The sequence below is a fragment of the Oryzias melastigma genome, linkage group LG10 (assembly GCF_002922805.2).
Source record: "Oryzias melastigma strain HK-1 linkage group LG10, ASM292280v2, whole genome shotgun sequence".
In the NCBI taxonomy this organism is placed as follows: Eukaryota; Metazoa; Chordata; class Actinopteri; order Beloniformes; family Adrianichthyidae; genus Oryzias; species Oryzias melastigma.
The window spans coordinates 21,717,067-21,732,156 of NC_050521.1; the positions used below are offsets into that span (position 1 = coordinate 21,717,067).

Below are 15,090 nucleotides of genomic sequence, written 5' to 3' on the forward strand. Positions count from 1 at the left end.
ATTAATGACTAATCGGTAAAAAAAAGAAGTTTTAACCAAGATTGTATGTCCCTGATCTTATAAATTGTTAAAAATTGACCTCATCAGTGTTCCTATTTTTGAAAGGTGAGGTCACAAATAAAACATTTAGATCTATTAATTTCCCTAAAATTGGATGAATTGTGTGTGTGTGTGTTTTTTTAAGCAATCAGAAGAAACATGGATGGAAGTCTGCTACAAAATTAAGATGTTGCATTTGGTTAAAACGTCTAAAAAAATCCCAAAAGTGTTAAAGAATCTGTCCTGTTAAATAACATCAAACAAATGGGTTCAATAACGAGTTAAATCTCCAAAAAACTTTCTCCTGTTCCACTTTAAAACCACTATTATCATAAATTATTATTGTCAAAGAACAGAAATGGTAAATGACTCTGTTCATTCATAAAAGTATCTACAAATACTCTCAGTAAATCCTCATATAATCTAAAACTAGCACTAATTCTCAGAGCATAAATCATTTTTTTTCTTTCCAAAATGACATTTAATTAACTTTTTAAGTATCATTTTTAAATCTGAACCACAATTTTCAGTGCAATTTGAATTTTATGATTCTCGAATCAAGTTTTTCTATAGTCAATATAGCAAAAGGACTCATTTTAATAATATTTTGTTTTATATTTAAATCTTAGTTGTGTTGAAATATGTTATATGGATGCTAAATCTTAGCATATATCAAAGAACATGTGTTGTAGTGAAGCTGTGGAGTTTGTTTAACCTAGTCTCTTTTATCTGATAACTTAGTACTTCAACAAATGCCATTAAGATCTGTCATCTTTCCTTCATATGTTGTATTTAAGTTGCAGTTGTTGAATTCTCTCTTTCAGCCTCGACTCTGTTCAGTGGAGCTCAATGCTTTATTTAGTTCAGTGACGTTCTTTAGTAAACACTTTCACAGGATAAAAATGTAAGTAAAATAAATAAATGATCTTTATAAGATCCTTAGGTTGAAGTCCTGACATTTAAAGATTAAATTAAATCTTGAAATCAGCAAAAAAAAAATTCATATTTAGAAATATTCCTCTGATAATCAAGAATATTCGGTCTTAAAATAAGTGTGTGTCGATAAAGTTTTATTTTGGTACATTGACATACATCTCTACATACTTTTTCCCTCAAAATATCCTATTTTAAGAACTATAATCCATTTTTTTTTGGAGTTGCAATTTAAATGACGTGTAAATTATGAAAATTATGCTTTAAAGATTAAATGAATTTTTCAGTTTTAGTGTCTTAAACAAGTTACAACTCACTAAAAGTTTCTGGTAAATTAGTGTTATTTTATATCAAGTATAAAAAATAGTTTCAATGACATTTTTGTGTACTCTATTTTGTCATTAGTGTTCTGTTTAAACAAGCATGTCCAAAGTCTGGCCTCTGAGCCAGATGGAGTTTGTGTTCTAATTTCTTCCAGCCTGCAGATTCTTCTCCTAAAATCCATAATAAACAGCCTCAAACGCTTTCTAAGAAATACGATTTCTTGATGTAATTGGCTAAATTATGTATTGTGGAAACAACCTGACAGTAGAAGCACTAAATTCGGCATGGATGTCCCCTCTTTCAGAAAAACATGTTAACCAAGAGAAAATTCACCATATTAAAACATATTTAACATAAATACATGATATACATAGTATTATAAAGGTCCAGTTTAAAGACTGCATTGTGTGCATGAAGTGTTGAGACTGAGGCACATAGACATGGAATATTTTTGAGTGTATCATCTTTATGTCTTTACGAATGGACGCCATTTTGGATTTTTCTTAAAGTTAACTTGCTTTTCTGAAAGACGGGATCCAAAGGTACATCCATGTTGTATTAACTAGTATCTCAAAATGCAGGATTTGTCTGAAGCATCAACCGAAACCGGTTCCAGTATTAGAGAAAATGAAAATAACAGATTTCTTTGTTTCGGAAAATCAAAATATAATCACTTCTTGTGTCGTTTTTCTGTTCAAATGATTTTAATTTAGAAAGCGACAGTGAGCATTCAGTCAGAAGTGATATGTAACATTTCATTTTGATCTTGTTTTATTGTTTTTTATTCTGATCTTTAGGTAAAAACATTAATTTAAAAAAGTATTTTAATGTATTCCTTTTGTTTGTGAAGAAATAAAAAAATACATTTTCATTATAAGGGTTCAAATAGGCCAAAGATCGATTTTCCTCGAGTATTTACACCAAATTTGGCCCCTTTTTGCTAAAATGTTTAGACACTCCTCTTTTAAATTAAGGAATGCACAGTTTAAAATCGTGTGAAAGTCTGTGAAACCTTTTTTAAATCTATTAAAAGGTGTAAAGGGAAAAAACAGAGCAATAACATATCAAAGCTGATGTCTCTCTTATCTTAGCTCCTTCAAATATTTGCAATTACTAGCCTAGTTAAGTACATCTTTTACTATCTTCGAGTGTTGTGTACACAAACACACTTCTCATTTCAATCACGACCTTTCACCTAAACACTTTCACGTCTTACCTCTGTCTTATTTGCATCTTTGTCCACAGTCGGTGGCGTTGGAGTGGCGTAAGATCCACAGTTGTCACTGGCGACCAGCCAGTAGTCTGTCCCAAAGGCCAGGAAGAAACAGAGGGTCCCCACGACCCCGAACACCCCCCCAACCAGGGCTGCAGCTCCCACCCTCATGACTGCAGCCTGTTGCTCTTGTGTGGAGCTCCTGAAAACTGCTGTCCTGAAGAAAGAACGCCTTCAGCCACTCCCTGGCACGCCGTGGGGTGAAGACGCTGCCGAATCGGATGGGGTCAGACTGGGAGGGGGGGCTGGAGTTATTCTGGGAGGCCGTAAGCTCGTCCTGTTCATATTACCAGTGGGTGTGGAGCGTTTGTAAAAGGAACGATTGCATGTAAGCATGTGTGCAACGCCGACCAGAATTTATGACAACAGTATTTCTGGACTTGGTGAAACATTTAAAAAGGATTGAAGACTCTAAAACATCTGCAGGTGAAACGTAACTTTATTGTTTCGGCAAAATACTAAAAATCATCATTTTATTGCATCTTCACTGCTGGTTCTCGTTCTCCAGGTTAAAGCTGAGTTGTTTCTTTGGGGTTTTCTCCACAGGATGCTGCTGGTCTGAAGAGGTCTGGTCCACTCCTTCAGGTTTGGGGTTTTCAGGCTGACTTTGGGTCTGCGATTCTGTGGAGGCCAAAGAGTCAGAGAGGGTCCGCCTTGAGCTCCTGGTGCACACTGTTAGGAAGGGAGAGGACACATTTAGAGTCCAATAACAATTCATTTAAAATCTAAAAATCGTGATTTTATTTGTTATTTTGAATCTTTTCATATTCTCAGTATTTGTCTTTATTTCTGATTGAGACAGAGCTTTGCAATAGCACTTTTTACTAAATAAAATCATAAAATCACAAAAATAAAAGACAGCATGAACCCAAAAACTGATGGATTAAAACATCTAACACAGACAGGAGCTGCTAACAGTGAAGACAAAAGCTAAAATCCTGTAGCTCAGGGGGGCACAGATTCTGACAGTCAGCGGCCTGACAGAATCCTGTTGTTGTTTTACATGAAATATGTAGGAAAAAAAAACATGATAAACTCCAAAAACCCCAGACTAAAGTATATCAAAAACAAATCAACATTACTAGATGTTGTGCCTCAACTGGGGAAACAAATTCTGGTAGGGGGATCATAATTTGGCACAACACCTGCTTTAGGATGACGTCATGAAATGGACGGATCGGAAGAGAATTCATATTTCATAAATAACTTTTTCTTTAGTATTCCAAAGGTAATATATGATAATGTATATGAATATAGTTTACTGAGGAAGGCTTATGGCCCATTTAAATCGATCATAGCCGTTTAATGGCTCAAAACTCTTTTTTTTTTTACAGTTGTTGATCGTACCTGTGTGAGATCGGCTTAGTCCTGCTCTTCCTCTCAGAGAATCACTGAGTCTTTCGTCATCCTCCTTTAAAAAATAAAACCACAACAATGACAAAATATAGCAGTTTGAGCTCTTATTTTGAAAGAAATCCAGACAATTTAATGTGTTTTATGAGAAACTGCACATGACTGCATATCACATAAGCTTAAGACTTGGAGAGGGGTTTGTGAGCGCTGGACCTGCGGTGCGGTTGTGTTGCAGGTGTATCTCCCTCCAACACTCTGGTGTCGGTGAAGAGGCTTCCTCGCCCGGTTGGTGGCCACGTCCTGGTGCAGGCTGTGTCTGCTGTAAGCTCGTGTTTGCTGCCGTCACAAAAAGCGGTTAACCAGTTCAAACAGGATTCAAAACGGTGCTGCTAGGATACCTTTTTGTTAAAGTTTTGCAGGTTTCTGGACAGAATCCGCCGGATGCTGTCCATCTCTTCTGGCAGGAGGGGGCGGCTCGGAGGACGGGGGTCGACCCTGAACGAGGTGTTCTGTATTAAACACCGAAAGCTTCTCAGAAACGCTGCTGAGGAGATTCCTTACACTGAGGAGGCCTCGGCGTCTCCTCTCTGACCCCTCCTCTCCAGCTCCTGGTAGACTCTGAGGATGGAGTGAGCCTGCTGGTCCTCTCGGATCAGGAAGCGCCTGAGGTACTTCTTATTGAACTGTTCGAACCTTGAATGCATATGTGTGCAGAAGTAAAATGCATGAATGGACAGTCCAGTAGGCAGGGCCCCTCTGACCTTTTCTTCACCCTTATGGGGTAAAACATCCATCCAAAAACTTCTTCACCTTTTTGTTTTCAGACAGCATCAAGATTCCAAATGTTATGATAAAAAATGAAAAAGTTAAATAATAAAGTGTTTAGCTTGGGGGCCCCGCTCAATTGCCCTCTTCGCCTAATAGTAACTCCGCCCCTGCCAGCAATTCATTCATAACCGCTTGAGTTTTGCAAAGGAAGTCACAAAAACTCACTTGTCCTTCCAGAAGTGTTGACCCCAGTAACCGACCACATCTTCCATCCCAGCCATCAGGTGATCTATGAGCTAAAATCAGACTAACATGTAGTTTTTTTTAAGAATAATGTGGATAAATTTGAGTTTTTTTCCCCTCACTCTGGTGTGGATCTCCTCGCTGACTGTCGGCAGAGCTTTCTTCTTCCTCTTCACATCCAGCAGCTCCACCAGAGGCTTTATGGTCATCCCCTGAAAACCACAAGATCTAAACGCTGATCAAAAAGTATCGCGTAAAGACACGGAAACCACATCACAGCTGCTCTCCAACCTGCACAAAGACGGTGAAGAGGATGACCACAATCGTCGTGGTGATGAAGAGCTTTTTCTTCGGGAAGTCGTCAATCAGGAAGACGAGGGAGAAGCAGATGGCTCCTCTCAGACCACCGTAAGCGATGATGAACTGGTCCCTAAAGGTCACGGCGTTCCTCCTCAGCTTGTTCACGACAGAAGTCAGCAGGAGGACGCCTTAGAGCAAACGGGTTTAATGCTGAGAAGGTGGAGTGGAGGGTAACTAGAGGAGACTCAGGAAGCCACCTGTTGTCCTCCAGAAGAGGCAGAGCAGCAGCGTGGAGCAGACGAAGGGCCAGCTCCACATGTGGACGTCCTGGATGGTGGACACGCCCAGGAAGATGAAGATCAGCGTTTCGCTCACGCTGCTCCACATCTTCAGGAAGTACTGGATGCTGGTGTTGCTGCGCTCCGAAACGTTAGCCTCCACGTACTGCTTCATGGTAACGGCACAAGTCACAATCCTGCAGAAGAAAAGACTGAGGGGTGAGATGTATGAACTGAAACCAAAGCTAGCGCTTAGCAACTCTTACGCCGTGATTCCAGAGAGGTGAAGCATCTCTGAGGTCAAGTAAGACAAGTAGGAGTAGAGGAAGACGAAGAGCGGGGCGATGACCTGGGCTCTGGAGGTGAAGCGAGAGGTGAGGGCCGCCACCAAGCCAAAGAAGAGGCCCAGAAACAGCCCTCCCAGCCCCACCACCACCACCCTGCACATCCCCAGCAGCACATCCAACCCCGACACCGATGGCAGGCGCAGGAAGGACTCGAACAGCTTATACAGCACCTGTCAGAGAGGGAAATGTTTGAACTATTGATTCATGAACCGGAACCCACAGCCTGCAGTGCTGCCCTCACCACGGTGACGGCGTCATTGAGCAACGACTCCCCAAAAACCAGGATGTGCAGCTGATCGTTGACTTGCATCTCCTGGAAGACGGAGAGCACGGCCACGGGGTCGACGGCGGCGATCAGAGAGCTGAAGAGCAGGCAGTGGAGCAGAGAGATGTCTCCCAGAGACGATGGAGCCAGGAGGCAAACGCCGTACAGGGACAGGCCGATGCCCAGCACGTTCCAGAAGGTCCCCAGCACTGCGTACCTGCAGGTGCACGACACCAGGTCATCTTTACAGGAGCTAGGATGGTTCTGCTTTCAGATTTTGAAGTCAATCAAAGGTCACAGCTGGTGTTTAGAGTAAAAACAAGTCATTACTTCTATAAATTAAGCCACACGCTCAAAATAAAACATCTAAAGACCCACTGTGGTCATCTTCTGATCTATTTTCAAAGCATTCCCTGAGGTCTTTTGATCATAATTATGCAACTTTTAGCCAAAATTTTAAAAAGTTGCATCGGTTTCCCAGACATAGTTTCTGCCAAGCGCCAGAAGTTCATCAGAAATTTGCCTCCAAGTTGTGGGTGGGACTGTAGGTATGGAGCAACCCCGCCCCCCTTTTCCCTCTCCATTGATGAGAGCTCTCTATTTACATGCTAGCTTACAGACCCTCACACCAGGCATGTAGGGCCTTGGGGGGGGGGGCTTCAGCACCTGCCCCTTTTACCTCATAACCTAAAGTACCCTAGTGCCCTGTTGTTTTTTTAAATAAAGTTTTTATTCAAATACATATTAATTAACAATTGTTAGTGATATAAGAAAGAAAAAACCAAAGAGAAAGAAAAAAAAATCTATATTCTATTGTTTATTCCAAGTCTATAATAAATTGAATTAACTCGTGTTGACAATATTTTTTCACTTTCACCTACACTGAGTTGTTATTTATTAAAAATGTATTTTAATTTTCATATTGTTTTTGGATATAAACAATAAAAATGTGTTTTTGTTCCCTTTTTCCAAATTTGAGCCCTCAAAAATCCTGTGCACGTCCCTGCTCACACCTCAAACCAATATTACCGTTTGCAGCAAAAACGACGAGCAACATTGGAGCCGTTACAGTTTTAGCTCAGATTCCAGCTCAGACGAGGGAAATGAAGACGTTCATGGATCTATTCGTCTATAAAAGATTATCGTTTCCAGATTCGTAACTTAGTTTTTCCCATACATGCCCTCCAATAACACATTAAAAACTCCAAAAATGGGTCTTCAAGGTGAACAGACCAAAGAATGGTCCCCAGGTTTTCAAAGAAGAGCCTGCCGGGTAGGAAGTATCCGGCATCCAAAACGATGGGTGGAAGCAGGAAGAGGAAGAAAGAGTCGGCGCTCAGAGTGGGAGGAGCCGAGTGCCGGACGCCGTAGATCACACCGCCAACCAGGAGGCCCACCATGATGAGGACACAGCTCTCCGGGACGACGGCTGGGACTCGACCGGACCAGTGGAAACCTGTGACAGTGACACCAGAAAAGTTGACTATGAAGCATATTATGGGATGCCAAAATGTTTTGGTTTAAAACCACTGAACTATATTGTTGCCTAGCAGTATGTTTATGTTGAAAGGGTCAAACGTGTTTTAGAGCCAATTTTCCTTCATTGTTACTTCCTAATTAGAATTTTTTTTACGTTTTTTCCAAAATATTGTTGTTCTTTTGTAATGTACAAATCACATATTGAATCAAAGCAAAAGCGTGACCCAAAAATTGACATTTTAACCACATTTTGACAAAAAATCATTGTTTTGGTGCACACTAATATATTCTGATGAGATATTTGAGTAGCTGGTTTGTTTTTGAATCTCAATTTTTTAAAGTTTGCGTAAAGTTTCCAAACTTAAGCCACATTTTTTCCCGCCTTAGTCATAAACTTCTGTGTCTCACCTGCACACTTCATCTCTCCAGAACTCAATAGGACCAAATAAGAGCTAGAAAAACTGCTTTTCATCCAAATATCTGCATTTTCTATACTTGGATTGAGGTTTCTCTCCAACTTTGTGTAGTTTAAAGTAAGTTTTCTATAAGTTAAAAAGATTCTAATTAAGATGTATCCTCTCAAGTTAGGATTCAGGCAGTCATAACTTTATTCAAAAAGAATCCTCTTGAATTCTCCTCTGTCATGTCCAAACAAACTCATAGCTTTGAGTGATGAACAAGCAGATCTGTTAGTTTGTGATTCTTCACAGATAAAGATTAAGAAAGAAAGCCCTATAAATGCAGCATTTCTTAATCATGGTCCAGGTACTCCACTGTCTTACATAATTCCCTTTTTCAGAATTAGAAATTCCGTTCGTTCGAAAGTCCTATTTAGTGGTGGACTGCAAAGATTGGATGACAATCAGATGTGGCAAAGGAAAAACCCAAGAAAAACTAAATTAAAGCTTATTTATACAATAATTAAAGCTGCCTGATTCTTGTATTCTTTAAAAGTTCCTACTTTTTTAAATAAAGTTTTATTAATTCACTAAAAATATGCAAAATGTTTTGAATTGGTTTGAAAAAGTTACAATTTGTGACAACATTTCCACCAATCACTAAATGTTGTTTATGGCGTAAAGAATTAAGAAGTTTAGAGTCTGTGACACTTTAATCTTTGAACTTTAGATGGTAAAATTCTCCTTAAAAGGTTTTTAGTTTATTTTTTCCAAATTGCAATTTAAAAAAATGATTGTTTTTACTAATTTTCTTCCTTTTTAATCTATACACACTATTCATAACCTTTCCATTGCATTTCAATGCATTTTTTTAATTGACATCCTTAACATTTGCTCATAAAAATATATATAAAATGCTACAGTGTTTACATTTTTAATGTTTATCCTTTTTTCCTTCCTTCATTTTCTAAATCCATTTTGTCCCTTTTGGGGTTACAGGTGTTTATCCTGATATTTCCTTTTTTTTTTAATTAGCGTTCTAATGTGGAACACAAATTGTACAAGAGCATTCTCAGACTCTAATTGGAAATTATTTTAATTACTTTAAAGTTTTCTGATGTGAATAATTCTGGAAGAATCTCTATACTGACTAGCAGACACATCTGTCTTACCCAGTTTGGCCAGCGAGGCCAGCATGATCCACAGCACGATTTCAAAGGGAGCCTGAACATGGTGGTAGTCCAGGCTGAACACCCGTAGAGCCATGGGAGCGTCCACATGCAGACCGCCACCGCCGCTGCTGCTGCTGCTGTTGGAGCCCACCGACGGCGGCAGGTTGTGAGCCTGAGGAGGAGTCAGACCCGCACATCCCAGCAGACAAACGGACAAGGCCCAAAAGAGAGTCCAGAGTGCAGCCATCATGCTGGGATAGCATGAGGACGGGACAGGAGGGCAGAGAGGCGTGCACGGATACACACACATCCCCCTGAGCAGAACTCACACTGCTGCTAATGTGCACAGGAATCCCTGAGCTTGCACCAACAGCGCAGAGTTACTGGAGTTTGAAGCTCAACAATATTTCTCTCATTTTAGGAGAGAATTAGATACACTAACTTTTCTTTTTTTTAATAAAACTATCAAGCTCAACTTCCTTAATCTAAACACATTAGAACACTGAATAATGCACCAATGAGTTATAACACTATATTTACTAATTATGTTTGTGTGTTTCATGCCCTACCTATATGTGAATTTTAGTTTTAAATCTTTTATTTTGAAATGCAGATTAACTTTGAAAGCTGCAATAACAATAAGGGCATTAAATCCTGCATGCTGTTGTATTTATTGTGTTAATTTATGTGCTGGGTGGTTTTTTTACATGTTTACACTGCTTTAAAGTTGATGCACATAATGTTCCTTTGAACGTTTTTAAAATTCTTAATGACTTAAAAACGAATAATAAATCTATAAATGCAACTGAAGTTTATTCTAGATGCAAGCTTGAATTTTTATTGTTTTTGTTTTAAATTTGAAATGTACCTAAAATTATTCCTAAAAGGGACTTTTATTAAAAAAAAATGTTTCATATCTTTGACTAAACCGACTATAACCACAGGTTTTTTGAGCTCCCGGGATCCGTTCAAACAGCTTTTGGTCTTCACCAATGACAAAAATTCAAATTTTTCCTCCTCTTAAGTGCTAATTTTTCAAAAAATGTTTGTCAAATTACCCCACAAACACCTAATATACTCTCCACGCAGACAAGAAATGTGACACAAACTAGATATTTTAAGAAACCTGTCATTTCAACTTATTTTAGACACAAGAGTGACGGCGTTTGGGCTTCTGGAGGCTCTGGATCATTCTTGATGGTGAACATTTGTTGTTCAAACACCTCAAATAAGCACATTTAGTGTTGTGACTCTGATAGAAGTGCAACACAATGAAGTGAGTCCGGTTAGGAAAAGCCAGACAAAATCTTTTTTAGTAAAGATCCTCTAAAATGTGAAATAAAATTATAAATTCAACATTTTTTCTGCTTTTAAAGGGAACATATTCCTAATAGTGACCCTATAGTGCATGTTTAGGTTGTATGTCTTCTTTGTAAAACACTGAAAAAGGTCATGTGGTGGTAAAGTATTCTTTGACGAAGCCATAAAGGGAATTTGAAGTCATTTTTCTGACAAATTATGAGCAGAAATCCATTTGTTTTTATTATTTTATTATCTTAAAAAATAAGTAAGAAAGCAGAGAAGTTACATGATTTTAAATGAGCTCAAACATTAAGTCAGTCACACAAAAACTCACAAACTAGTTGGAAAAAGTAACTGCAGATATTCACACGTTTAAACTGACTTCAAAAGATTTATTTTTATGAACTTAATTTAGGTTTTAATAAACTTGTTCTTGTGTATTTTTAAGATTTTTGGTGTGAAATGCACTGTAGTTAAATACTTTCGTCTCTTGACACATCAAATGTGTAAATTTAGCTTTAATAGATCAAATATGATTATAGCAGAGTAACTTTTTAGAAATGTAAAAGCAGAGAAATGGGCTTAGAGGGATTTAGAAGCTGCTTTAAAAAGTCTTCAGACTGATAACCTGTAGTGCCACAATTGGACAGCAGGTGGCGCATGGAACCAGCTGTGGTTGAGGCATCACTTCATCAAACAATGCTCTGCACAAAACAAAATTACACAGAATTACAGGTGGGAGGGCGTGGCTTCACAGCAGAATCTTTGGTTTAATACTTGAGGACGTTTGGCTGCATTTGTGGATTTTCAGCTTCAGAAATCCTCAACACTGGAGAGCTGAAGTTTGATGAGGAGGGAACGACATTGTGGGTGCTCAGATAACTTATTTTGCCACCGCTGTCTCTTTGTGAACCTTGGTCCAGACTGTTCTCCAGGGAGTACGGTTCCCGAGAACCGGGCTGCGGCGGCGGCACCAGGCCGTGCAGGAGGCTGTTCTCCAGATGGGAGTTGCATCGAGCCAAATTATCCGTCAGGTGCTGCATGTAAACCTCCTCCAGCTTCTTCTCCAGCAGCCCGTTCAGCACGGAGTTGGACATGGGCTCCAACCCGGACTCATCCAGGTCCAGGCTGACGCTCTCAGTGCCCCCCATGACCAGATACCCCTGGTCTGGGATGGACGCAGCTGACCCAGCATGGACCTCTGGCTTCAGCTGCACCTCGGGGTTGCAGGAGTCCTGCTGGCTTGAGTTGGCTCTCAGTGGATTGTTGGATATGCGGCCCGAATCGGCCACCTGGAGGTCTGGATACTGGTCCAGGAGGCTGCAGTCCTCGATGCAGACGGGGTTCTGGGTTGTTGCAGGGGAATACCCAGGGATGAAGAGGCCTGGAAGCTGAGGAGGCGCTCTCTGTCTCTGGGCTGGACTTAAATCTGAAACAAAATTGGATTATTTGCAACTGCAAATATTTCTATTCACTTTTAACAACATTTGCATTTAAAGCTGATGTTTTATCCAAGAAAAACTGAAAAGAGGAAACTATTTTTTAAGAGGTCAAACAGCTTCAGGATCAATTTAGCTCCATCGTGATTTTAAGAAGTTCAAGCTGACCCTTAACTGAACATTTCAGTACAGTTACTGTGTTACCTTCTTCAGCTGAAAGCATCTGCGGGAGCGCCGACCTGGAGTACGAAACGGCATAACTCAGCGGGTCCACGCGATGAGCGCCGGTCTGACCTCTCTTCTGCTTGGAGGCAAACGTTTTCTCCTCCCTGTAGGGCAGTGATGTCAAAAAACCTTCCGCCAACATGACACCGACTGTCCTGCTGCCTCTTCTGCCCTTCGCTGAGCTCGCTTCAGATATTTGACTCCTCTTCCTCTGTGCTGTTTCACTTCTGCATGTGACAACTGGGCCCTCCACCCACCGTCGCTCACTTCCTCCACCACTGGAACGCAGAATCTCTACAGTAAAGCAAACAGTGACCAGAGGTCAGCGGCCTTTAATGGAAAAAGAGACGATTGGCTCAAAAACAAGCAAGAGCTGATCTTCATCACGCAGAAAAATAAACTTTATAAATAAACGGCTTACAAAAACATCAATAAAGTATTTATTTAGGTTCATTCCAGGAGAACAGCAGTGATATGTGTTTCTATTTTAATTTAAAAACTTAAATTTTTAAATGTTATTTTATATGTCAATCGCACAAAATATTCATTGCAGAAGAAATTTCCACGGGGAAAATGCTTTTTATTTTCTTTTTAACCTTCACTGTGTTCAAATTGACCCATTTTCAGACTAAAATGGGTCAATTTTGACCGTCTAACTTTTTAAGTTAAGTCGATTTGACCCAAGAAGAATTGTTATAAAAGTATCTTTTTTTGTTCTTTTATAATAACTTTAATTTTGTTTACTTCTGAAAGCAGCACATTCAAGTTCCTTTCAAAATAAAATACACCTTGTGTCAAATAAAATGCAGGGAAGTCAAACAAATAATTTTCTTGTTGCGGCGTCGTCTTTATTTTGGTTTTTTCAATCTTTTGATATAAACATGACAACAGTGATGTAGATTTGAAGTTTTTTAGGTGTAAAATGCATTAATATTTGTAACTACTTTTGTCCTTAACAACTTTATTAACACAAAAATCAAAAATTAATAATGTTTATGGGTTATTAGTAAGACATTTATCAGCATAATAAGCTGAATAAGGTTTATTAACATAGTAAGATTCATTAAATAAACTGCTAACAAGCTTACAAATGGATAAACTATCTTAACAAACATTATATTGCATGTTTTGGAGTAACTAATTTAAAGTGTTACAATTTATTCAAATAATAAATCACTCCGACAGTAGATTATATCTTCTTTGAAGATCATTTTGCTTGGTTATTGGCATGTTAAAAATCTAAAAAAAATTAAATACTCAATAAACTTAAATAAATTAACCAAAACTGCAAAATATTTCTCTTTTTAAATAGATTGAAGTGTTCTTCAAGGCAACAAAAGGTAGATTGAGGTGATCTAAAGTGGTAAAATCATCAGCACACCAGTTTATAACGCCACAGATTAAAGAGTAAGAGGGCAGCATGTGTGATAATGATAGAATATGTACTTTTACCTCATCACCAACATCTTATTTGTAGATTTTTTTAAATTTAAGAAGTTTCAGAAGTCAAATAGTGTATTCATTCTGTTTAAAACTTCTGATTTTGAATTTCGGTGTGACGTTTTATTCATGTTTCTCAAGAACCTCAAATATAAATTCAGCTTTTTAACTGATTTGATTTATTTTACACATAAAAAAATAAAACAAGATTAATCAAAATCAAGAAAACAAATGATTCGTGTGTGATGGAAATTCTTTTTTTTTCAACACATAAATGTATTTTTCCAAAAGGAAAAAAAACAAATCAGTATCTAATTCAAAAGTAATGGGACTGAATAGAAATGAGGAGGAATGAACCCTCTTTCTCCTATTCACCATAAACGCTCCGTTTCCACAGTCGGCCATGTGATGTTTTTCCTCAAACTCACCCGTCTGAGTGCAGCAGAATGTGGCGATTCGTCACCCCACAGCACATTTCTGCACTGCTGTGCAGCTCAGCTGTGATGGCTCTCATCCCTCCAGCCCCCGGTGTTCAGCCGTAAAATATGAGGCTCCAAAAGCACAAAAATCATTTACACGGCTGTGTTTTGACTTTAACCGTATTTCTCGGCTTTATAACTATATTATTTTGTTAAATATTGATTTATTTACTATTTTTTTTATTTTTTTTTGTTTGTTCTCATTAAACTGCATATTGGGATGAATTTAACAAGTTCCTCCAAATTGACTCAATTACCCATAATGCCTCATAGGACAAATCAGGAAGTGAAACAAAACTGAGTTTGTGTTCACCAGTACAGTCAAATATTATATACATAAGTGCAAATATGCAAACAAAAGTTTGCATATTTGCAAAAAGTTTGTAAAAGTTTGGAGTTTGCATATAATTGAGTTTTATGTTTTCAACAAAGAGATGATACTGTATGTAAAAAGTATTAAATCCTGTACTGAGAGAAAATGTGTTAAAACTGTTGGAAGTTTCATCTCAGCCCCTTAGTAAAACAAAAAATACATGTATACATTTTCTAAAAATTGAAGTTGAAAAAGATATTCTGGTTACTGATTGGTGCTGACCAGATAGTAACCAGAAACATTATTCTTACTTCAATTTTTAGACTTTTTTTTCAGTTTTTAGAAAACAATTTTTTTACTTCAATTTTTAGAAAGAAAAAAAACGTTCTTTTTTTTTCCTTTTTTTCAGTTACTATGTGGTGTGCACCAGATAGTAACTGAAAAAAAAATATTCTAAAAGACTGAATAACATATTTTTTTACGTTATTTTTAGAAAACAAACAAAAATACTTCATTTTTTTAGAACGAATGACAAAAAAACTATAAAATTTTAGTTTTTACTTCAGTCTTTTTAACTTCGATGTCCCTTTAGGGCTCCGTACATTTGAAACATATTAATATTATTTTCTTATTTTATTTTTTTAGTGTTATTGCTTCACACTTGTGGTTGACAATGTTCACACAGAAGGAAATACTGAGTAGTTAAGTCAAAAAAAGCTT

The 15,090-nt window shown here is 38.2% G+C and overlaps 3 protein-coding genes across 3 annotated transcripts in view; all 3 read right to left on the reverse strand.

Moving 5' to 3' along the window:
* LOC112153553 (transmembrane protein 182) overlaps positions 1–2,733 on the reverse strand; it is a 5,823-nt gene extending 3,090 nt beyond the window's left edge. The window contains exon 1 of the mRNA XM_024283865.2: positions 2,513–2,733. Within this exon, the coding sequence (XP_024139633.1) occupies positions 2,513–2,680 (168 nt within the window). The 5' untranslated portion in view covers positions 2,681–2,733. The remainder of the gene's footprint in view (positions 1–2,512) is intronic.
* A 320-nt stretch (positions 2,734–3,053) lies between these two features.
* Positions 3,054–9,605, reverse strand: LOC112153028 (sodium/hydrogen exchanger 2). The gene is made up of 13 exons (XM_036214060.1): positions 9,173–9,605; positions 7,357–7,579; positions 6,100–6,340; positions 5,778–6,028; positions 5,491–5,708; positions 5,225–5,421; positions 5,056–5,145; positions 4,916–4,986; positions 4,484–4,615; positions 4,321–4,417; positions 4,136–4,258; positions 3,917–3,980; positions 3,054–3,241 (listed from the first exon to the last, which is right to left on the reverse strand). Exons 1-13 carry the CDS (start codon positions 9,480–9,482, stop codon positions 3,054–3,056), a joined length of 2,205 nt encoding a protein of 734 aa, XP_036069953.1. The 5' UTR covers positions 9,483–9,605.
* A 1,100-nt stretch (positions 9,606–10,705) lies between these two features.
* si:dkey-237j10.2 (uncharacterized protein LOC568721 homolog) lies at positions 10,706–12,493 on the reverse strand. The gene is made up of 2 exons (XM_024282899.2): positions 12,118–12,493; positions 10,706–11,903 (listed from the first exon to the last, which is right to left on the reverse strand). The coding sequence occupies exons 1-2, from the start codon at positions 12,278–12,280 to the stop codon at positions 11,245–11,247; spliced, it is 822 nt and encodes a 273-aa protein (XP_024138667.1). The 5' UTR covers positions 12,281–12,493; the 3' UTR covers positions 10,706–11,244.
* Between the last annotated feature and the right edge of the window lie 2,597 nt (positions 12,494–15,090).

Coding starts and splice junctions, on each gene's coding strand:
- LOC112153028 (XM_036214060.1), bottom strand. CDS start 9,482: ATGTGTGTGTATCCGTGCACGCCTCTCTGCCCTCCTGTCCCGTCCTCA. Junction 6,341..7,356: donor AACCTGGGGACCATTCTTTG/GTCTGTTCACCT, acceptor GTGCACCTGCAG/GTACGCAGTGCTGGGGACCT. Junction 6,029..6,099: donor TCAATGACGCCGTCACCGTG/GTGAGGGCAGCA, acceptor CCTCTCTGACAG/GTGCTGTATAAGCTGTTCGA.
- si:dkey-237j10.2 (XM_024282899.2), bottom strand. CDS start 12,280: ATGTTGGCGGAAGGTTTTTTGACATCACTGCCCTACAGGGAGGAGAAA. Junction 11,904..12,117: donor GATGCTTTCAGCTGAAGAAG/GTAACACAGTAA, acceptor ATTTTGTTTCAG/ATTTAAGTCCAGCCCAGAGA.